Source organism: Mustela nivalis (genome assembly GCF_964662115.1).
Source record: "Mustela nivalis genome assembly, chromosome: 14".
In the NCBI taxonomy this organism is placed as follows: Eukaryota; Metazoa; Chordata; class Mammalia; order Carnivora; family Mustelidae; genus Mustela; species Mustela nivalis.
In genome coordinates this window covers 58,089,687-58,113,935 of record NC_139033.1, presented here as the reverse complement: position 1 = coordinate 58,113,935, position 24,249 = coordinate 58,089,687, and the positions used below count along the sequence as shown (strand labels likewise).

At 41.8% G+C, this 24,249-nt stretch overlaps 1 protein-coding gene and 1 long non-coding RNA gene across 2 annotated transcripts in view; one reads left to right on the top strand and one right to left on the bottom strand.

The window, feature by feature from the left end:
• KLHL14 (kelch like family member 14) overlaps window positions 1-24,249 on the bottom strand; it is a 96,327-nt gene that overhangs the window by 61,972 nt on the left and 10,106 nt on the right. Inside the window, exon 3 of the mRNA XM_082699601.1 lies at window positions 4,536-4,657. Within this exon, the coding sequence (XP_082555727.1) occupies window positions 4,536-4,657 (122 nt within the window). The remainder of the gene's footprint in view (window positions 1-4,535; window positions 4,658-24,249) is intronic.
• On the top strand, window positions 459-6,798 carry LOC309848252. The gene is made up of 2 exons (XR_014302922.1): window positions 459-3,457; window positions 5,474-6,798. It is a non-coding gene; the product is annotated as an uncharacterized lncRNA (long non-coding RNA).

Sequence of the window (24,249 nt, the reverse complement as noted above, 5' to 3'; positions counted from 1 at the left end):
GTATATTTTAAAAAAAGAATGAAGGGGCACCTGGTTTGAGCTAGTGATTCGGCTCAGGTAATGATTTAGGGGATGTGAGATCAAGCCCCTTGGCAGGGCTATACACTGGGCTTGGAGCCTGCTTGGGATTCTCAATCTCTCTTGCCCTCAACCATTCCCCACTCTTAAAAAAAAAAAAAATAAAAAAAAAAAAAAAAAAAAAAAAGAAGAAGAAGAAGAGTCCATCAGCTTCTGATCTTTGTGATTCTCCTAAAAGAAATCACTGACACCCAGACCCCAGAACCCTCCTGTGTGGGTGGGAACAAATTCAATGTCCTCCAGGGATCAGAGGAGTCTGTCCAGGTCATCTCCACACAGTGGTTCCCTTTCTGTCCCGCCACCGAAAAATACACAGCCCCCAACTGCACTAACAGGAAGAGAACAGAGCCACAAGTCAACTGAAAGGAAGAGAGGAAAGAAGGCATTTCCCCCCACCTCTGGCAAAGGGACTGAAGGTGGCCAGAAGAAGGAAGACGCCTTTCTAAGTTAGTTCTTCTAGTTTTCATCCTGACATTATTCAAGGGAAGTCATCATGGGCACATGGAAGGACAGATCTTTGTTTTGAAGTCCTGTCCCCCCTCATCATTCACAGAAAGTAGTAACAAGCCGCTAACGAGCAGAATGTCTCATCTGAAATGTAGGAGGAAGGAAGTCCGTCCCCAAGAGACGCCTCTCCCCACCAGTGAAGGACTCGGCCAGTGGTGAGCATGAGGAAAGTACATGGCTCCTTCCGTGCTGTCTCTTGGTGGTGGGGTGCGGGTAGGGGGGGGGGGTTCGGGAACATAAAGGTCTTCTACACGTGGACTTCATAAAAACTTTGTGTTATAAAAGGTTATAAAAATGTCTAAAGCAGTCACGGGAATTGTTTCGTTTGATCTCTGCACCAAGGATGTAGGGCCTGCAAAGTGCAGGAGGCATGTTTTTTACACTGGCCATTTTAGTATTCATGTCTCCTGTACTGCTTTCTAATAAGTTAAGAATGAAACGGGAGACTGCGTGCAGGAGTGAGAAATGCAGGGGAAGCAGTACTGTAAAATAAAAATGAACAAAAGTGCATCCCAACTTCCCTTCTATTATCAACAGTCGAGAGAAAAACAATGCCAATTTTACTGTTACTACTTAACATTTTACACTGACAAGAGGACTTCACAGTCATTTTTATATGTTATTTCCCAATACTTTTTCTGTGAGAGACCACGGAGCTCCATCCCTATTCTCAACATTAATTATATAATGTTATATTAAATGATTTTTCCAAAGAGGCAGATAAAAATGCAATCTGTGTCAGCATGTTACCAATACAGTCTTTTCAGTGGGAGTAATTGTTCCCTTTGCTGTTTGGGTAGACCTGACCCCTGACTGGCTGGCGGTTGGATTTTGTTTTCTTTTAGGTCCTGTCGATCCACGTTCTCCCTTCTACTCACCCTTCTCCATTCAATTTATTATTATTTGTGTACCCCTTAAACTGTGATTCTAAAATATCACATAATAGGGTAAGATCCAAAGAGAGTCACAACTGCCTTTCCTTTGCATTCTTCTTTGTTGTCCGATTCGTGTCAGCCATGTGGTTCCCATAACTGGGTTTCTGTGCGCCTGCCTGTGGAATGCCATCTTTCTCAAAGGAGCGTGTTTATGAAACAGGCTGAGACATCTGTGTTCAAGCCACATGGGCAAAGGATTCTAAGAGTCAGAGGCTCTAGCTGAGTCGGGTTTTAGGTTTTTGCAAGTTAGTTTATTTGTCAGTTTGTACGGGGATAGCCATTTAATCATTAAGCAGATCCGAAGCCTGGCCCTGTCTGCTAGCATTAACTGACATTCACATCTCCCTGCCAGTAAATTTAGCGGTTCTTCAGGGGCAAAAGAATGACAGTGGGAAGCTCTGAAATCCTTAATGTTTCGCTGGATTTAGGGAGAATTTGGATTTTTTTTTTTCTATTTGAGTAAGAAACATTTCTTCCTTTATTGTTAGATGGCCCGAATAGCATGGAAGTCTGTCCGTGACCAGTCCTATTTATTAGCAAAATAAGATGCCTTAATTAAAAAATATACACCACAGCAGAAATCATCCAGATAAACTGTCTATCTCTCTCCAACAAACCTGGAAAATATGCCTTCACTTGGGGCCATGTAGTCACAGCCCAGCAGGTAATAAACTCTATTTTTTAAAGTACAAGTCCCAGGGAAATCAAGAGTGTAAGTGGAGTAGACATTTATTTCAAAGCTGTAAGCATGCCTGACTATAGAAAAGAGGTTCGAGATCTTTGAGTATGTTCCCATTATAAGAACTTTTCTATACATTCAAGTCTTTATTTTCTTCCATTTCAAACCTGTGAATGGAGTCAACTGACCGTCATTTCTCTCTCCTGCTGAGTCTGTAGATTACCACATGCAACGTAGGAAAACTACGGAAACTAAGTTCCTGGCTCCGGGACCTCGGGTCAGAGTGCTGTATCTATTGCCCTGTACCTGGTCTCCCCTCTGCATGGAGAGTGTGAGTTAACTGACACCTCTAGGGTATAAAGGTCCACACAGTCCTCATCCTCAGAATGGTGGTGTTGTGATAATAATGGCCATGACACCTGCAGGTGGTTGAGCTCACGCTATGTGCTAGATGACTTATAAACACAATTTTATTTAGAAAAATACTCCAATGGTGCTGACAGAATGAAGAAGCCACGACTTGGGAAACTGACATGTCTGGATCAAGGTCAAAGACATGGGTTGGAACTCAGGTCTGACTGTTTCAAGTTTATGTCTTCTTACCACATCCGTCTAAGTTAAGGTAAAAAATTTGAGCAGGGTGACCCTACGTTCCTGTCTATCCCTGTTGTCCCAGCATAATCAGTAGGTCCCCATGTCATGCTCTGAAGTGTCCCCGTTTGGAGACTAAATGATCACTCTTTCCCCAAACAAGCTTTCAAATGAAACTAAGACTTTTCTCAGAGTATTATTCATAATGTTTTAGTTAATCCTTTTGCCTTTAACGAAGGGCTTCAAACCAGTAGCAAACTGGGCCTCGCCTGGTGTATGTGGGAAAGCAGGTGGGTTTGTGAATGCCTATCACTTCTTTTGCTTCTAGGCCTCTGTCCTCTCTCTTCAGGAATCTTTGTCTTTCCTTTTTCTTCTCTCCTCCTAGCATCCGTGTCTTAGTCTATGTAGGCTTTCTCTAGCCTACAGATTCTTTGGTTTTACTTTAAAAATACAGCTTGGTCACTCATTCAGATGTTCAAATCTCTATGAATGGTCCTTTTGTCAAAAAACAGAGTGAAAACCATTTTAAGGATCTGTAACTTATTTTTCTTCCCTCCTTCTCCTTAAGCTTCCCGCTACTATCCCCCCACTTCTTCCACAGTGTACAGGTGTCTGGGGAGCTTCCTCGTCGCAGATCCTGGACGATGCTACTGGCGGTCTCACCGGGGTAAGCCAGCTCCGAAATGCATTATTTCAAGCACCACCTCACATGTCTTTGCGTCTCTTCTGCTCTTATGGGCAAACTGTTGTCCTAGTCGTATTACTTTAAAGGGCTTTTAGTACGAGGAAAGGAAATGATTTTTTAAAAACCTGATAAAACATATAACCGCTTAAAAGACACATGCCAGAAGAAAATCTAACTTCCTCTTTTGTCGGTTTTAAATGTATGGCTTTGATTTATGGATCAAAATTACTCATTTATTATTTTATCTATACAGCTCTGGGCAATTTTGACAGTTAAAATTTAGTTTTATTGACCAGTGCAGCCACTGTGCCCACGAGGGGACCGGAGCACACAGCCTGCTGCACTCAAGAAATGATGATTTTTGATTCCATGACTGAGTCAGATTGGGAATCATAACCGATGTAACAATAAGTTCCAAATCTCACCGCCCAAGGCAAGAGGTTTGCTGTAAAACACAATCACCCTTTCAGGGGGGGCAGAAGAGGCCATTGGGTGGAAGTTCGCAAGCACAGTGGAATGAAGCTGGCACAGGCCGCGGATGTCTGTCCATCCACACTGTGTGGCTGTTGCTACCGCTCTATCAAGGGTCGGGTTTCTCTAAGACCCAGTCCCACAGACTACAGGCGAATGAACAGAAAATGTCTAAAAGGCAACATGAATGTTAGTTACAAAGACAATGAATGAAACACCCCTTATGATGTGAGAAAATTTACTGGGGCTATTCACCAACGTTCCACTTTTGATAAGCAAAAAAAAAAAAAAAGAACGGAGGCATTTCTTTTGGAACATCTCTGTGACCCACCCACTCTGTGTCACAGAGACATAAACTCTCGCAGGGCTTTGAGGCCAGTTTCATTTAGGCCCGTTCGTCTACCAAATGGGCCACCTCTGCAATGTTAATTTAGTCTTTTACTCCAAATCCCCTGTGATACATAAACAGACCTCCAAAGGGTAACAAATCAATAAAATGTCTAATTTGATTAGCCATGTTTTCAAATTCATGGAGACAGCTATAAGAGAAATAAATAGGTGAGTAAATAAAGAGAGAAAGGCCACTCACTTGTGAGTATTTTCCATGTCTTCTTTTCATCATCGTAGTACTGAACCAAGTTGCTGGGGAGCCGGTCCGGCCCGGGAGGCAAGCCTCCGACCAGTAACAGCATTTTCTTGTTAGAGCGAATTCTTCACCCAAAACAAAAGAGGAGATGAATAACCACATTATTGTAGAGCCTTTTTAGTGGCGACGAAATCATAACCATCAAAAGAATGTTCCTTGCTTGCAGATTTCTATTTCATTTTTTCCTGTTTCTTCTCCCATTCATGTCTCAACAATTTTTTTGAACCAAGCAGAAAAATGATCAGAAGAGCAGCATATCCCCATACTCATGGAATAATAAGCTCCCTTTATGCAATTTGTTAGAGGTTCATTCTAGAACGACCTTTTTCTTATATTATCCCTTTAAATCATCACTCTTTACAGCTGAGTACACATGAAATGCTCTGGAGTTGTACTAAGGTTAAGCATTAAAGTTGCATGTCAAAAATCGTATTAGTCAAAATCATTATTATAAGCCATTCTCCACTCAAAGAACCTTGAAAAAATTAAGGTTATGCAGAGAGTTTGTGAGCCAACTCTTTAATCACCCAGGGAACTTCGAATACCAGTTTGGTACAATTAGTTAGCACAGGGCTAACTGGGGTAGGTTAACCAGTATCAGGGAGACTTTTTGTTTGTTTAATTTAGCTGAGACTTCTGCCTTCATCTCCTTTCCAGCGCCCCCTCCCTTTCCTGCCCCAGCACCACCCCCACGCCCCCATCCCTGGGCACCACTGGCGACACAGCAGCACCAATTGGTAAAAATGAGACTGTGAGGTTGTTTTGAGCCTCCCCAGAGTGGAGCCCTGCCAATGCTTGCCACTGATCCAGCGGCATGAACCTGCTCAACTGTGCAAAGTCACTCTAATTCCCTCCCTCTGTTTTTCTACCTTCTCCCCCAGGGGGCAACCACTGAAAGGAGTGACTACCCACCCATCAAGAGCTGGCAATTCGCTGCTATTAACCGTGACTGTGATTCCCAGTCTGCCTGGCAGCTCCTGAGAACAGGCCTGCAACGTCTCATATGCAGTAAAAGCTGTAAGATGCACCCTGGCCGGCACACTCGACCTGATGGATGTGCGATCCTCGGGAAGGCTAATGGATTGAGCACACTTGCGATTGGCGCGGGGACAGGAGGCCCAGACCCCCACGAGGGGCCTGCTGATTTAACGGTCGCTTTACATATAATTGAACTTTTCATTTACCTGAAAGGCTGAAGGTGGTGGTGGAAGAAAGGGAACGACCATGACGAAAGGAAAAAACTCAATAAATACAAAAAGGTCCCTCTTAAATACGATCGCGACCCACGGTGGGGGCTCTGAATCTGTTAGGACACATTCAGCCCGTCATTCAGATTCCAGGACGCTTGGCAAAGTATGCCCTTGTGGAGAAGCACTGTTTGTTGGTTAAGAACCTAACATTCGGAGAGTTAACTTAATACAGTTAATGACATTTCCATGTGAAGGAAGGGAACAGGAGAATTCCTTTAATGAAACTCTGGTGCCAGTGAATGCATTGTCTATGCCTCAGTAGAAAAAATGCCTTCTGGAGAAACTCCTATCAGGGAATTATGGAGAGGGGGAGCTGGACTTCCAGAAGGATGCCTAATGTAATATCAGTTTGCAATATTGATTTTGTCATGCACAAAAAGCCCCCTTGCTTCTTTGAATTTAAGGTGCTTTGGAACTGTACCCATATGCCTTACAGATCAGTGGTTGGGAAACAAAACCGGAATCCAATGGCAGAGAGCTCCATACTTTGAGGATTTTGGTGATTGGGATGGTTTGCTAAGAGCGGTGATGGAAACTCTGTGTCGTAAGTAGCTTTCTATTAATTTGAAATGAGAACATACGTCATTGATGTTCTTTGGAATTTCCTAAATGCGCGGTTACAGGACTGATGGAGGACTATTTTATTGTTGTCATTTTAATCCAAACAATCAACCACTCGGTGAGTCTAAGACAAGTCAAGATGAGAGCAAGTACTCTTTTTCAGGCCGCTGCTACTGGGTACCCTGTGGAGACTTCTCCTGTTCAGAGAGAAGGTGCCACTGGGTGGCTGTTTTGCCATGACACCTCTACCTGCTGCCAGACTGTGGAGGCCGCAGACAGGCCAGGCCAATACCTATGGTTAGACGGGAGAGGAAAGGACTCAGGGCAGTGATAGTGGGACCGAAGCAATCTAATTCAATCTCTGTTTTGACATTTAAATAAAGGTACTGCTTTTAGAATGTGTTTCATGAATGACAGATGGAGAGGCATGAGTGACTTCATGATGCTGGTAAGGTTGTTTCATTAATTGATAAGGCCAGCTTCCCGGGACAAATCCACATGGGTGATTTTCAACGGCAAATGAGATGGGCCATCTCTGGAGATGAGGACAGGAGCTAGAGTCTTTGTTCTCTCTGCCCAAATAGCCACTCTCTGCCATCTGTCCTCTAAGAACTGGCCGGAGACTCCCGATACCTAAGCCACCGAACAGTTGGCAAACGGAAACAACCTTCACCCCTGCCAACAGTGAGAGGATTCAGAGGGCTAGCTAGCATAGCAGCCATGAAAGCCTCCACATAAACTAAGATAAATCTCTAAACCATCCAGCCTCCTCAGGGAATGTGATGAAGAATCACATGGAAGGAAAGGAAACTCTACCTCCCTTCCTCATCGGTTGTGTGTTGTCTGTGGAGGAACCGTGTTTTAAGGTCATGGTGTATGGCCTTGCATTCCTATATTCGTATGATAATTCGAATGATAATTCATTCAACTTAGTACGGCAGTTCCCTTAGATTATTTTGTTTCTAAAGCTGGTGTCACTCAATTTTCTAACTCTGTATCAACATTACTTAAGTCTAAGTAAAGTTTAAAACGACTTTGTGAAGGTGAATCACATAGAAACCAAAAGTAGGATAAAGCATGTGAGAAGGAGTAGAGGACAGAAGAGAGAGAAGCACAGACTCACGGAACACGTGTCTTTCTCCTCATTTCCTCCATTGACTGTCAAAACAGCCTTAAAGCTACAGAAATAACTCCATTTTAAAGGGACGTTCGAAGGCTCCCCTAGTAAAATAAAATGGCATAAAGAGTGTTCAGACTCTGGCCTCTTCATGCTACCAGGCCTATGATCTTTCTAAAAGTCACGTTTATTTTTTAAATTTTTATTTCACCATAACAACTAATTAAATCCAGATGGGGGAAAAAAAAAGATCCAGATGACCAGGATTCCAGGGTTAATTTTTTTTTTCCTTTTTTTTTTTTTTTTTTTTAATTAAGATTTTGTTTATTTGAGAGAGAGAGAGAAACCAGCAGGAGGAGGGGCAGAGAGAGGAAGAAGCTGACTCCCCGCTGAGTGGAGCCCACCATGGGGCTTGATCCCCTACAACCCCCCCACACCCCCTCTACACCATCTCCCCACACCCCACCTCCACTACCACCCCCTGCCCTGCCCACGATCATGATCATGACCTGAGCTGAAGTCAGATGCTCAGCTGACTGAGTCACCCAGGAGAGCCCTTCTAGGACCAGTTTTCTATTCAGCAGAGTAATTTTGTATAAATTACTTGGCTTTTTGGAGCCTCTGTTTTCTCATCTTTAAATAGATTGATAGTATCTGACTTGCCTCTTCAAGGGGTTGTCATGAGGATTACATAAAATGATAAAGTGAAAGTTCTATGTAAACTCTAAGGGAAATTATTATTAATCTGTAGATATTGGCAAAACAATGTGGGCTTCATTTAAACATACCAAACCTGATGAAATAGTTAAAAAAGAAAAGTAATCTTTTCTACTGAGATTCTTGTTGAGTTCATGTATATAAATACAAGCTAATTAAGAGGACTTCGCTACCCAGTTGTTATCTTATATGTTCTTAGAAAATTATCACTTTAATCATATTGGATATCTTTGAAGCCTTATTATAAGAAAATACACATTTAGACATTACATAAAACCGAACCTTTCTGGATCCAAATAAAGGGGACTAATATAGTTTACTCTATATTTCTTATTTCTTAAGAATAAAACAAATGAGAAAACCATCACATATTTTACTTGGATATAAATGCAATGTCAACTATTCAATTACTCCTAGAAAGTAATACACGTGAATAGTTCCTGTGGAAAAGCTTCCATTCTTTTTACCATGTGCAATTATAATAGTGACACTGACAATAATGACAGATAATAACGAATGTGTATTGGATATTGATTATCATGCTATTTATTTGATGTGTGTGAGCTTCAATTTGAAAACACCATGATAAAAAAGATACCCTGTGAACCAGAAAAGTAAAATTAGGAGATTCTGAATTAACTTGCTGAAGGGGGTTTCAATTATTCTTTCCTAAATGATACCAGCAGAGCTTTACAGGTTTAATTTTAGATTAGGAAAAAAATCTACAGGTGTAGTTCTTTTGCAATAATTAGAGTTCCTTCAAATGGCTACCCGGTATATGTTTTAGAAGCTCTTTACATAGGGAACCGATTTAGCCAAGGTGAATATGATCTCTTCAAATCTGTTAATATTTTAAAATACTCCTTTTTACTCTTCAACTTAGCACCATCTAGACCGAAGTCATTTTTTTCTCCAAAATAACGTATTTAAAAGACAAGGAATTAGAGACAAAGAGCTTAGTATGTCATGATTAATAACGTTATTTAGATGCCTTTGATTTGGCTTCTCAGATTCTTGCCTAGAAAAATATAAGGTTAAAAAGGCAATGGAATTTGAAGGTCTCCTTTGTTCCATCTCAGTAATTGCCCAACATTTACCATGTGTCACATTTGTGCGTGTGTGTGTGTGTATGTGTGCGCGCGCGTGCGCTCACATGCGCGTGTGTGTGCGTACGTGCGTGTATGTCTGTGTGCTCGCGCATGCATAGGTACTTTGGTTCCCGGGATGAATGACTGAAGGATGACCTAAAACCTCCTGGTGTAAACAAATTTTTCATCATACTGGTGTTCTAAGTACAGTAAAGTCTCATTTATTTATATTTCAGTGGTTTGGAACTTTAATAATTGGGAAACAGGCCAGATAAAATTTACCTTTCTATGATACATGGAAAAAGTTTTCACTAACTAGATTGCAAGGAGAATTTTAACCTGTTGAAGGAATCAGGTGGTCTACTGGCACTTTATAGTGACCTACATACATTTTACAGATCACAGATCTTTTTCATTTATTTATTAAGGAAATCATTCTGCAATCTTATAAGAATCATTAAATCAGCAAGTTAGAAAAGAACTTTGAAGTAATCTAGTTCAGTGACCCCCAAGCCTGACGAGTGACCAGGATCATCTGAGGGGATTACACAATTCAGATTTTTGATACAGATTCTCGGGTCCCCACTCCCAGAGATTATGATTCAGTTGGGATGATGCCTTAAAAATTAAAATGGTTTCACAGTTTTCCGGTTGATTCTAATTAGCATATAGCCAGGCTTGTGTTAACTGACTTGGTCCCTCTCCATAATGTAGAGATCTTCTTAGTATTTTTTTCCACAGGTAATTATTCTTATCATTTTGGCAATTTATAACAAAATGGACCTTGGTTTTTCAAATCCATTTTTTTTTAAATTTATTTATTTGATAGAGAGATCACAAGTAGGCAGAGAGGCAGGCAGAGAGAGAGAGAGGAGGAAGCAGGCTCCCTGCTGAGCAGAGAGCCAGATGTGGGACTCGATCCCAGGACCCTGAGATCATGACCTGAGCTGAAGGCAGTGGCTTAACCCACTGAGCCACCCAGGCGCCCCTTCAAATCCATTTGAAATATGGTTGAAAGATGTTGGACAGTCGTGTTAAATATATTTTTTCTCTTTACTCTGAGCTGAAAAATCTGCCTAAGTTTTCTAGAGAAAAGAAGAGCAAGTGCCATCTGAGTCACGGCAGCACCTTAAATATTGCAAGATAGTTACCGTATGTCTTCTTTGTCGAAAATCCTCATTTCTTTCTGACAAAGTTTCCATTTTCCCTACCGTCATACTCACTTCCTTTGAGAATCTCTAGACTTTCACTGTCCCCTTTTTAAGACGTGATCAGAATTGTGCACAAAATAACAAATATGATATGTGATACAATGTATATGTGTATATATGTAAGTGTATATCTATAAAATCTATATTTTAAGGCTTTTTAAAATTAAAGTAGTCTTTTAGTTGTTATAGTACAGGGTCGGGTTCCTCTTCAGCTTCCAGAGGACTATGAATACAGATCAAAAAAAAAAAATAAAAACAAATGTTTTCAAGCCAGGTTTTTCCTATCCTACATTTCTTCTGGTTAAATATTTTAAACATCAGCATGTGACTATTTTTAAATGTTTTTATATTCTCTACTGATTTAGATATTTTTTTTCTTTCACTTATAATTTAGCAGTTATTAATTGAGTTCCTACTATGTTCCAGGTACGGTTCTAAACACTAGAGTCAACGGTGGGACCAAGAGGTATAAATTCCTTGTTCCTCATGGCACTTACTTCCATTCTAGAGGGGATATCTATTGGAAACAGGAGTCTAGAAGCAATTAAGTTGTTCAGAGTGTTAAGTCATTAAGGGTTAAGTTGTTAAGGGAGTAATTCCAACAACTTAGGGGAGATCCCTGGCTTCAGCTTTTTTTTTTTTTTTAAAGAGAGTGAGCAAGTGAGCAGTGAGAGGGGCAGAGGGAGAGGGAATCCTAAGCAGGCTCTCTGTTCAGCACAGAGCCCAACGTGGGACTCAACCCACAACCCTGAGGTTACGACCTGAGCCCAAACTCAGCCCATACTCAAAGGACTGAGCCACCAGATGCTCCTGGCTTTAGCTCTTTTGAGTGAATGACCTTGGGCTAGGCTCTTTTTCCTTTTAAACCTTATTTATAAAACAGGGATAATGATGGAGTCAAGGCACAGGGTTTTTTTTTTTTTCCATTAAATTAAATAATATTGCAAAGCATTCATCGTATCGCTGGGTTAGTGCTATCATTACCATCCTCCTCCTCATTGCCATTATTAGTGTCAGCTATTTCTTTGTGTAATTTGCAGGTTTGACAAGCGAGTGGCCTATATCCCTATCTCAGTTTTATTACTTAAAAATAATAGTGCCACATTGCCATTGTTTACATATTTTAATTATCCTGACTTGTTCTCTCTGAAACAGTACTGACTCCTTGGGGTTTTTACTCTAGAGCTTCTCATATACGGTCTTTAAGAATATATTGTCTTTTTTTTTTTTTTTTAATATAGATATTTGATGGAAAAACTAAGCAGTTTTGAAGTGGCAAAGTAAACTGTAGTAGATAATCATTGTCCCTTCCTCTAAACACCAAGTTAATTTTAATGTAAGAGTCAACCAGGCCTGGATTTAAATTTTCTTTCTGCCACTTCATAGGTTTATATCCTTGGGCTGATATTCCGTCTCTTTTTTTTTTTTTTTTTTTAAAGATTTATTTATTTATTTATTTATTTGACAGAGAGAGATTACAAGTAGGCAGAGAGGCAGGCAGAGAGAGAGAGGAGGAAGCAGGCTCCCTGCTGAGCAGAGAGCCTGATGCGGGACGCGATCCCAGGACCCTGAGATCATGACCTGAGCCGAAGGCAGCGGCTTAACCCACTGAGCCACCCAGGCGCCCGATATTCCGTCTCTTTAAGTCTTAGTTGTTTCATCTGTAAAGTGGGAATGTTGTGAGGGTTACGTGCAATGGAAAAATGAATGGTTGCTACTTGTGAATAAAACCACCTTCCAGAGCCAGTCGCTTTAACAAATGAAAAGTACTTCGTGCTGCTGCTGCCTCCTTGGAAATGAGTGCCTCTGCTCAGTGAAAGGAGAGAACACTGGGTACCTCCGACATAATCCATTGCAGAGAGGCTGGAGAAGATCGGAAGGCGTTATGACTCACTCCCATCATTTTCCGATTTCAATGGACTTCACAAAGCCTATGATGGCTTGGCATTTTACACAAGCAGTCAGTGAATGGGCAATTTCACATCCAGTCTGGGAGGTGGGAAAAGCCAGGGAGACACAAACTCCTAGGGATTCGCAGATGTGATGATGGGTTTTGGATTTCCATAGACCATGAGATTGGTGGGATTTGGAACAGTTTTACCAGATCTGGGAAGATCACCAGCAGACACTTGGGTTGCATATGGAAAAGATGTATGTAGTTCCCATGGTAATCAATCAATAAATAGTAACTATTATTATTATTATTATGCATAATTATTAACCTTACCAATCATTCATGTGAAAATCACTCATTGGAATTTGGCTTTTTCTGATATTGCTTAGAAGGCTTTCAGAAACTATAGGTTATATTTATAAATAGTCAGAATCTTTACCGCATGAGTAAGTTTCACAAAAATATAAAACCATTGGGTTTCCTACGATGGTATGGACTCAGATCTCATTAGTAATTTCAACCTGCCCATTCCCTGGGCTGCAATCTCTCGATGCTAAGGATGTTGCCAAACCTTATCAAAGTCACCAAGTTTTACGATAATCTTGATTCTTCTTCCATTTTCTTGCTATCTTCAATGTTTTGCTAAGTCCTATAGGAGTCTAGAGCCGTAATGTTTCCTTAGTTTATCTCTATATTCCAGTCAAACTGCTAATATCCTGAATCTGCCAGGTTGGCTCTCTCCTGAGCTGATGGAGGAGTGGCGTCCCTGTTTTTTGTGCTTCTGCTTCCCTTGACTCTACCCTCCATAACTTTTTCAAATGAGTTTTAGCAAAGTCTGGCATTACTGATCAACTTCAGTCCTCTTTTTAAAAACTATCAAAGAGTCCCTCTTGTTACCTATCATTTATGAGGTGCACATTCTCCCCACATTATAACTTCCATTTTCTCGCTCTTTCTCTCTCACAGGCAAATGCCTTGCTTGCAGTTCTTTTCAGGGATAAAAGAGTTTCTGAGTTAAGGTGTGAAAAAACTTGAAAGAGGAATTTCAGATGGAAACTGCTTAGACCATGGGGAAAAGTAAGCAGAGGAAGATCCTGAACGGTTGGCCAGGAGGAGACTTTGAAAATCAGCTAGCCTTTCCTAAACTTCCACCTAGAATGGTACCCAAAAGTCCCCAGAGGAGAGCTGCTACCCTTTTCTTAAATTTTTCCAGAGAAGTAAACTCCCTTGAGAATTTGTTCCAGCTGATATGCTGTTGTATTTAGGTTTCTTTATCATAGCTGTTCTTGGTAATTACACAGCAGCCTTCATCGGAAGAACCTTTAAATAGACCTGATAATGCCTCTCTGAGGTAGGTAAACACAAAGTATCATTATCCCCATTTAACAGATGAAAGAATAGAGGAAAAAGGGCTTGGGCGTCTTTTCCAGTGCCTCAGGATGGGTTTTATTTCCTCTATCTCACGAAGGAAATGTCTCTAGGGTTTTCTCGCACCCCCTTTCTGTGATTCTCAGAGTCAGGAATAATTGGAAATGCCTTAGCTTCTAATCCTACCACCACAAGCCTGGCTATGCGGTGACCGGAGAATGGTCAGTCATATACAATATTCAATTTTTGTAAGATGCAAGTAACTTGATGGTTTGTCTGGATCATATCGTAAAGACAATTCATGCTCAATGAGAAAAATCCTGACTAGACTGAAGAGTAGAAAGGACTTAGTATACAGTAGGTGGTCAATAAATGCTTCTTGTATGAATGAAAATGTGATAAGAGAATGAATGGGTGAAAAGAGTCATTGGTAACCCCACCTTCAAAAGATCATTACTGACTCTTTGTCATCTTTTTTGTTTGTTTTGGCTCATTTGTTTTAAGGTTCAGTTAGTGAGTGTGGTGGTGAGGACACCAGAAGGCAAAAGTGGAAGAGGAAAAGCCATAGTTTCTGAACTGTAAGGCAGCAGAGTCAGAGGGTAATATTTTGGGCAACAGTCTTATTGACAAACACCAAATCTAGGGGCGCCTGAGTGGCTCAGTGGGTTAAAGCCTCTGCTTTCAGCTCAGGTCATGATCCCAGAGTCCTGGGATCAAGCCCCGCATTGCGCTCTCCGCTCAGCAGGGAGCCTGCTTCCTCCTCTCTCTCTGCCTGCCTCTCTGCCTACTTGTGATCTCTGTCTGTCAAATAAATAAAAAAAAATCTTTAAAAAAAAAAAAAACCAAATCTAACCTGCTACCTTTACTCTGCCCCACCCCAATGCTTTTGTCTTTTATGCCCCTTGAGCAGGTACAAATAATCAGGCTAGCTGTCATCCCACCACCAGATTCATGATTTTTATTGGATATCCCTGTTTTTCTCTTCGCTCTTCAGGATTATTATTGTCTCACAGAATGGGAGCTACCCAAGATAGAAAGTTTACCACACACTATGATATTATTTAATATTTTGTTTAAAACTGCTCACTTAAAAAAATGAACCCCATTCTGTCTTAGTGGTTCCCGGTGCTGTGAGGCTCTTTGGGATCCCTTGGGAAAGCTTTTACAAAGTATCTAGGCTGGGACAAGCTCTCAGAAACTCTGGTTTAATGACTGAGAGTGGGCCCCAGCGCTGTTTTTTTGCTCTTTTTTGTTTGTTTCCTTGTAAGCTTTCCATGCGATTCCACTGTGCAGGCAATATTGAGAATTACTGCTCTAAGCAATCATATTTATGACTTATGGACTTCACAGGTTAATTGTTTATTTCTAATACATGCTCAAACTGAATCTAATACCTAACTTAATTATTACAATAAATTTAAAAATGGTTTTTTGTGTGCTATCTGAAATTGTCTCCCATCCTGCCCGAGAAGGCAAACATAGTTGAGGACACACTATAACAAGCGGAAGAAGCCTGGACTTTAAGAACTGAACCTCTGAAAACCATCTTGCGTTCCACCTCTGCTATCGCTTACGTCCGGCTGTGAGGATGTCCACTCTTTCTGGACCACACCTTTGCACACCACAATTCTAAGTATCTTCCTGTCCCCTCACTCCTTGCCTGAGCCCCTGTAGCATGCCGGGGTCTTTCGTGATTTCTCCCTGGTATGTACGAATTCCAGGCGCTTAGGAAATGTGACTGTGTCTTCCTGTATGTGGCTGGGGCAGTCTGCTGCTGCTTTTGCCACTCTCTCCTGAGACCAAAGCGGTAGACTGGCTCATGATGGGAGAGGTAGATGTGACAAGAAAGCTTTCATCTGAATCCAAGAAACGTAGGCCTCTCCTTTGGATCAAAAGCCTTCAGGGCCACAAAAGGGCCATGTTTATACTGTACAGAGCACTTCACACTCCATCCGTGGTCCTCTGCTTCCTGGGGGACCATGGCTCCTGGCCAAGTTTATACTCACTGCCTTTCCCCCCCTCCTTCCACACCACCCAGATTAAAGCTTCCTTTAGTAACTAGAAGCAGTTGAATATCTTCTTTGCTTGATTACCTATATAATCCTTAATTCTAATACCTAGTACTTAGTGCCTTTCTTCTGAAGAGCATAAATTGCAACGGAAATAGCATCTCATTAATCCTCCCTGCATCCCTGTGAGGAAGTTGAGTGGCAAGTATTACCTCCTGGACTAATCCTCACGCCTGCAAGTGGGACACGGGATCTCACCGCTCACTAGCACAGATGCTTGCTACCGAACGGGCTGGCAGGGACAACCAACGTTTGCGCGATAGGAGAAAGCTCTTCTCCTAGTTCAAGAGAGAAGTGGTTCTACGCAGCCTGTCACAAAGGAGCCACTGAAGCTCTGTGCAGCTTGGTGACAAAAGGAGATAAAGCAGCACTCCCACGTTAGTGACGGACTCATAAGTAATGCCCGTCTTTGAACTCCTAATAAAGTTCAATTATTAGACTACGCTGCCCCCTGAGAACTAATCTCATTATGGAGACTTCTCTCTCTCCCTTTCTCTCTCCGAGCGCCCATCTGGCCGGCTTTTCGAAAAGATAAGAGTGACTTCCTGACGTGGGAAGACTGATACCTGCTGCACAAGAAAAAGTGCAGAAAGACAAGAGATCACAGAATAACATTGAACATTCAAGTTCAGGATATCACATACTACGCTACCATGACTTGTCGCTGAGGGTCTAGGACACAACAGTCCAAATCAATCTATTAACAGAATCAGCATCCCAAAGAAAGTCCAGCCATTCTGGATGACGCTGAGGGGGACCATGGCCAGATCCTACCTCCTGATCTAGAGCCTGGTTTTATCCATTACTCTGAACTCCAGGGAGAGATTTCTCCTGGGGAAACTAGAAAGCTCGTTCTGAGGAACCGGAGCCAGCCTCCTGCCAAGCAGGCTGTTTCCAGTTGGAGAGTCACTGCAGGAGTGGCCATGCGGGAAGACAGTGAGAAAAGTTAGTTAGTAACCGAATATATCATTCCGGGCTGCTCTTGGAATATTCATGGCAATAAATTAGTGTCCATCTTCAATTCAAGCAAAGGGAGTTGCAGCTGATACCTTCTGAAAGGGCCCAGAATTGCATTTGAGGGGAAGAACAAGCCTATGAAATCATCCTGGGGCTAAGATAAATGAAGAAGGTTACCCTTACTTTTGGACAGATAAGCAGCAAGGGACTGAGGCAGGCCAGAGGTGTGTGTGCTGTGGAGACAATGAGGTGTGGCTTGTGGGATCCAGCTTAGGGACACCCTGCTGCTCTGGGTGAAACAGGAATTTCTGATTCTCCTCCTCTTTTCCTCTCCCTCCCTGTGGGGAGCCTGTTCTTTCTGTTCTTTGCTGCTTCACCAACCCTGGAGGGGCTAATACTTAAGTAAACCCTAACTCCAGGGCTTTGGGAGGCTGAGAGGCTCCCCAGCGTTCGTTCCCCCTGGGAAGGGCATCTGTCTGTGTGGAAGCCTCCCAGACCCCCCCCCCCCCCTCCATCAACCAATCCATGACAATATCGGTTTCAATCATCAGATCTTTGTCAGGCAGTAACAAATTATGCTGGGAAAATTGACCACATTCTCCAAGGCTGAACTGGGGACACTCTTCTGCGCAGCTTGCATTATTCTGAAAATTCTCTAGTGCGGTAGGTACCCCAATTCCATAATCAGGAAATAAATCCCTTAGAGTCTGGTAATTCCAGTAACTTTCCCTGTGACTCATTCCCTCCCTCCCCGTGTCAGTTTATCAGATTTCTTTTAATTTTGCAACATGCTTCCCTCAAACTTGTCTTTCAGTAAATTACTGTTAGCATGTTCTCCCATCTTCTACCAATATGTAGCAGATTGGAAAGCAGAAGCAATTTTTTGTTTTAATCTCACGATTTTCAAAGTGTGGACCCAAACCACCAGTAGTAGCAAGACTACCTGGAATGTGGCTACATATGCAGGTTCTTGGGTCCACGTTCCAGATCAATTTATCTAGAATCTCTAAGGTAGGGCTAGGGAAGATCTATTTTATTAAAAATCTCTATTGTTGATTCTTTTTTTTTTTTTTAAAGAATTTATTTATTTATTTGAGAGAGAGAAACAGAGAGAGCATGAGCGAGGAGAAGGTCAGAGGGAGAAGCAGACTCCCCATGCAGCTGGGAGTCCGATGTGGGACTCGATCCCGGGACTCCGGACTCCGGGATCATGACCTGAGCCGAAGGCAGTCGTCCAACCAACTGAGCCACCCAGGCGTCCCTCTATTGTTGATTCTTAAGAGAACTACCGATTTAGGCAAGACTTTATGAGGCCGAGGAAAGAGGACATTTTTCTCTTCGAGCTTTGTATTACTGGAATAGCTATTAATATATTGCTGACGTGGATCATTGCTCAGCTGTCTATATAACTTTGCCCTATAGAGCTAGTCGAAAAGTAACAATTCAGTTAGCTTCCCTAACCTGTTTTCTAATTCCTGGATCCTATTATCAGCTCTTGTTATAAACTGAATTGTGTTTCCCCCAAATTCATATGTTGAAGTCTTAAACCCACCCCCACACACTGTGACTATACTTGAAGATTGGGTCTTTAGGAGGTAATTAAGGTTAAATGAGGTCATCAGGGTGGGGCACTCATCGATAGGACTGTGGTCCTTATCAGAAAAGAATGAGACACCAGAAATCTCTGTCTCTGCATACACAGGAAGGGCCGTGTGAGGACACAGAAGGCTGTTGTCTGTAAACCAGGAAATGAGGCATCGCCAGAAACTAACCCTGCTGGCAACTTGACCTTGGACTTCCAGCCTGAGGAAACTTCCAGAACTGAGGAAACAAATTCCTGTTACTTAAGCCATCCATTCTGTGTTATTTTACTATGGCAGCTCAAGCTGATGAATGCAGCCTTCCTTACAACTGTCCAGCCAAAAGGAACACAGGGCAGAAAGAGACCGAGGAATCCCACACTCACTTTCCAGAACTGACACTTGAGAAGGAGCCCTCTATGGTGAAACATGCGTAACTACCTTGAGAAAGGGTTTTCCTAATTTTACCACAGAATAACTCTCCTTTGTAGTAGCCTGCCATCTACACTCTATACAGAGAATTTGGAATGTGAGGAGGGAGGCTCCTTATTTCCTCCTCTGCTTGGTGTTCGAATCCTGTACGTCTGGAGTAAGTGTAATGGATAATGATGTTCCAGTGGAGGAAGGGCTACCAGGAGGGCTAATAACAGACACAGCTAATTGAGAGAAGTGATTCACATCCGCTTTTGTGGCAGACTCTAATTAGTGTCTATAAAAGCCACAGACATGAATTTCTTTGTGCTTTCACAAATTTTCAATGTTTCTTTTGCTCTGAGACTCTACAGTCTCCTTCCATAAAAAAAATGTAAAGCATTTTCCAGACACATCTTTCTGATATAAGAAACACTTTCGAAGCCCCTTCCAATTGAGAGAATTATTCTTTCTAGGTCAAAAAGACTATCGTTTTCTGGAACTTGGGCTCTCAGTTTGACTAGGCTGATGGAAGGCTTGAGGGGCTCCTCTCTGGACAGGGGGTGCCCCTTCCTAGGAATAGAGTTTTACTTAGACTACTTGCTGCTGGTTTAGTTTGCTGATTTCTATGTCTGGAGAAATCATAAACCTTGAATTTTTTTAGTGCATTAGAGTGATGTTTACATATTTCAGTTTTGCTTTGTCTGCTTTCTCTCTTTCCGAGTTTTGAATATAAGAATGTCTGAGGGACAGTGAAAATTTGTTAGCTTCCAGAAATACTGAAGTGACTGTCTAGAATTAGTACCTTCTCTATGTGAGTACGACTTCCACTGAGGGAAGAAGATGCCTGCCTTTTAAACATCACACCAATGACTAATTTAGAGAGGTTACCTGCTGTGTTGGAATCTGTTGGCAGTGCATACTAGAAACTATAAAATTATCATATACCTTTGATAACACTTTGTATCAAAGAAATCCACGTTAAGATCCTTACCACTTTGCACCCAGATCTATGATGGAGTTGTAGATCTGGCATTGCCTTTGTTATGCAAGGGAGATTGTAAACCTTAACAGAAAGCAAGCATTTGATTGTTCAAAGAGATTCATAATCAGATTAGAAATTGTCCATCCAAAAGCATAAACATTAAGTTCAGGAAGGGATTTGCTTAATGTTCTTCCATATCCATACACTCAAAAGAACAGTTAGTGAAATAATATTATGTAACCTACTATGAGTCATAAGGGTAATTTCTTGTCAAGAGTAGCAGGTTTTTTTTTTTTTTAATCCCTGAGGAAAAATGCCAGGATACTGTAGCAAAGGAGGATGAAAGTGGGCACGTTATTCTCATGTCAGATTTAGCTTTACTGTGGCAGAAACTGCGCTGGTGATATGTGTTGTGAAGCCTTTAGCTGAAACCCAGCCATGACTGAAAATCCTGGGCTGTACTGTTCCCTGCTGATCCCTACAAAAAACACTTTTGCAGGCCCTTCCAATTGAGAGCAACTGTTTTTGCAGTCTTGTTTTCTTTTTACATATTTCTTCTTCTGCAGTGGCCATTATGAGTTATCATTGTCTTGACACCAAAAAATGTCACCTCATTCCATACTCTTGGCAACCAAAGAATTTTACCTCCTTTCCCTAAAATAAATATTGTATAAACACAATTTGAATAGAAATGTCTTATATACCTCTAAGAAAATTTAAATAAATTATTTAAGTCATTGATTTTTTTAAATAAAAGTTTTGCTAAGCTGAGTCTCAACTATCAGTTGAGAAATATAATGCCTAAGTCAACATAAAGCCAGAGTAATCACATGGAGAAGAAAACAACAACAAAATCAACCACAGATATCGACCACATCCATTTGCCCTGTATGGTCTGTCACATCCAACACTGAAGAGTTTTAGTAATAGACATAGATGTCATTCAAAAGTATCTTGGAGTTTTCCCCTGTACAATCTGCATGCATTTTCTTTTCATTTTTGTCAGCTACAACAGCCAGTTTCTGCAGAAGATGGGCCCTGGCTGTGATCTAGGAGCCATAGGAAACACTACTAAAAATCCTTCAAAGACTCATAATTCAGTAAGAAAAAGACAAATAACCCACCTAAGAGATGGCCAAAGGATTTGACTAGGTATTTTTCAAAACAAAACCAACAAACGAAACAAGTGGCCAATAAGCATATGAAAAGACCTCGTTAGTCATTAGTAAAATGCAAACCACAGTGAACTAGCACATCATGGCCATGATGTGGTCAAAAAACAGACACCAGGCGTTGGTGGGGAAGTGGAGAAAGTGGAACCTTTATACACTGCTGGTGAGAATGCAAAGCGGTGCAGCTGCTTTGGAAAACAATCTGACAGTTCCTCAAAAGGTGAAACATTTGTTCATTGTCCACTGATTACCCTATGACCCGGCACTTCCACTCCCAGGTGTATCCCCCGAAAGAAACAAACATAAGTCCATACCCAAACTTGTAGAGAAATTGCTTATAACAGCATTATTCATAATAGCGAAAAGTGGAAACAGCCTAAATGTCCATCAGTTCATGCATAAATAAAATGTGGCCTATCTATACGATGGAAAACTATTTAGTAATAATACTTCATTCCTTCAACATGGATGAACTTTGAAAGCCTGATGCTATATGAAAGAAGCCAGAAAAAAGACCACATATTGCAGGATCCAATTTATCTGAAATGCCCAGAACAAACAATACTATGGGTCTCTGGAGACAGGAAGTAGATGAGGGGTTGCCTAGGGCTGGGGGGATGAGCTTAAGACAGGTGTTTTGGGAAGGGGGTGATAAAAATGTTTTAAAGTTAATTGTGCTGATGGCTGTACAGCTGTGAATATACTAAAATGACTGGATTTTACACCGTAAAAGGAATTGTATATTACATAAATTATATCTCAATAAAGCCATTCAACGTGAATCCACCATGATTTTTCTAACTTTTCCAACTGCTGACATGGCTAGACCAAGAGGATGGAAGCGACATTGCCTAAGCAATGTCGTCCACTCAAAAGTGTAGAAAATGGAAACTTTCAGCAGAGACATTACCACTATCGGAGCGGCGCTTGGGATTCATGCTGATAATCCAGCTCTAGAAAGAATGTATCGTGTGGAATTAGGAGTCCTAATAAGGGAACAGAAAAGCCTATTAGATATAAATAGAACTATTCCCATAAAAATAAATGCTACCCATTATATAGTATCCACAGCCAGGCACTATGTGAAGTGTTGTATGCACATCCTTCCAACATTCACAACGGCCGAATGAAGTGGGTATTATTAGGTACAGTTTGTAGATAAGCAATCTGAAAATGAAGTTACGTAAATCACCCAAAGAAAGCCAGCTTGTAAGTGGACAGGGTGGGATCTGACCCACATCAGTGTGACCTTTAGGTCTTAATTACTCTGCCATAGAACTGTTTAAGACTTTTGCATTATAACATAACTACTTTGTTGGTACCTCCCCTTATGCCAATTCCTCTTATTCATATGTGTATATTTCCTAGCCTCACTCTGTAGTTCCTACCTATAAATGTCATTTTGGAGGGAATGCTTGTGAAAACCTTGAAATGACAGGGATTGCCACTGACCGTAGTGGTCCAGTTGTCATAGTAACCAATCCACCCAATTGGTCTCTGCTACGAGGTACACACTTCTGCCTTCATGTAATACACCAATATTGTCTGGGATCCTTCACAGTATCAACGAACGCCTGTTGACACATATGAGAAAGTCCTCGTGTGCATATTACAACGTTAAAGTTTTTCCTTCAAAGTTTCTGTCTCAGATGCACAGATTTTACATTCTCGCTTCTCATCCTTTCCATTTGCCCTGGATGGTCTGATACGGTTGGTTTCGAGGGGGGCTAAAAATCCAGGCCAGACAGTGGTCTGCTGCTTTGTTCTAAGCGGGATTTACCAATGCCATTATTTTCTTGCGGGTGAAAAACTGACCCTCCCAATGCAGTAATTCCTTACTCAGTGCCAGACTGGGAACTGTTGACTGTCCCGCTCCCATTCCCCCGTACAAAACAGATCTTTGGCTGCTAAAAACACATCTCAGAAATCACTGTACAGAAAACTCAGAAAGCGGGCACTGAGCAGGATGCACTGTGTCTGTGGATATACACATGCAGACATGTACACACAGCCACCCAGCCACGTGTTTCTACAGGGCCCCCACATTCACAAGGACTCTTTCTTCTCTAACATTGGTGCTGTCTCTCTTCCTCCTCCTCTCCATTTCACAGGCCTCGCCTGTCTTCAGAGGCACCTGAAGGCACATAAGGCAGGGAAGTGAAACCGACTGTAATTCTTCAGTTCACTTGTCTGCAGCCTCCGGTGAGCCAGTCTCCATACGGTGGCCCCAGCTGAGCTGTGTGGAAGCTCGGAGAGTCCCCACGCAGGTGTCATTTACCACCCCGCTCACGGGAGCACTGGGAGCCCCAGGACCTGACGTATGTACGTGAGGGGCTTGGGGACCCTGAAAAAGGAAGCCTCAAAGCCAGAGTTCGTGAGATTAAAAAGAAGAGGGGATCTCCTCTACGAATGGAAGAAACGGAAGGCTTTTACATCTAAAAAGGCCATCATCTTCCCTTTGAAGAATTATATATAAATTACTGAGAGCAATCAGAAAGTCTTATTATCCCACTTTCTGCTAATGCCCTTGTGTTCACCTTCGGGTTCCTCCAACTTGGTTCATCTGGTCTGAAAACTCTCTGACTAATTCTGTGCTCCAGTGAAATCGCATATATAACTCGAGTTTTCTCGATAGGCAAAAATGTATTCAGGTAAACTTGACTTATTGTATCTTTGAAAATTAATAAGTCAGTTCTAAATAGCATTCTCTATGTATATGGTTTTCTTCACTGTCTCAGCCTGTCCTTACCCAAATCCTGGCAAGTAGAACTCTAATTATTAATCCATTTTACTGATGTGGGGCTCAGCGAAAGTGAATTTGGGACACCTAGTTAGGTTTATGATTTGAAAGGCAGTGTTTCTACCATACTATTGCTTATTTTCTCAGTTCAAATTTTAAAAAAAGCTCATTTTTCCACTGTGGAATTCAGCCATGTAGTGGGTAATCCTTAGCAGAGCCTACAACTTCCTGATTGATTTCAACAACCCTTCCCACCCAACCCCTGGCCACACCCACTTTCCTTCAGTTTCTGGAAGGTACCAAACTCTTCTCTGCCTGGTGCCCATGGGCACGCTCTACCGCACCTCGTGCTTTCCCTGGGCATCCGCCTGGCCTTCCTGCAGACCCATCACTCTGGATAGCTCATCTTTCAAGACTGCTTTGTAGAGAAACTTTTCTTTGGTCTCCCCAGGGAGGTTGCAAGACTCTGGGATACTTATCTCACAGAAGTTTGCTAATCCGCAGCATGTATTACCAGTCTGATTGATTTGTGCAATT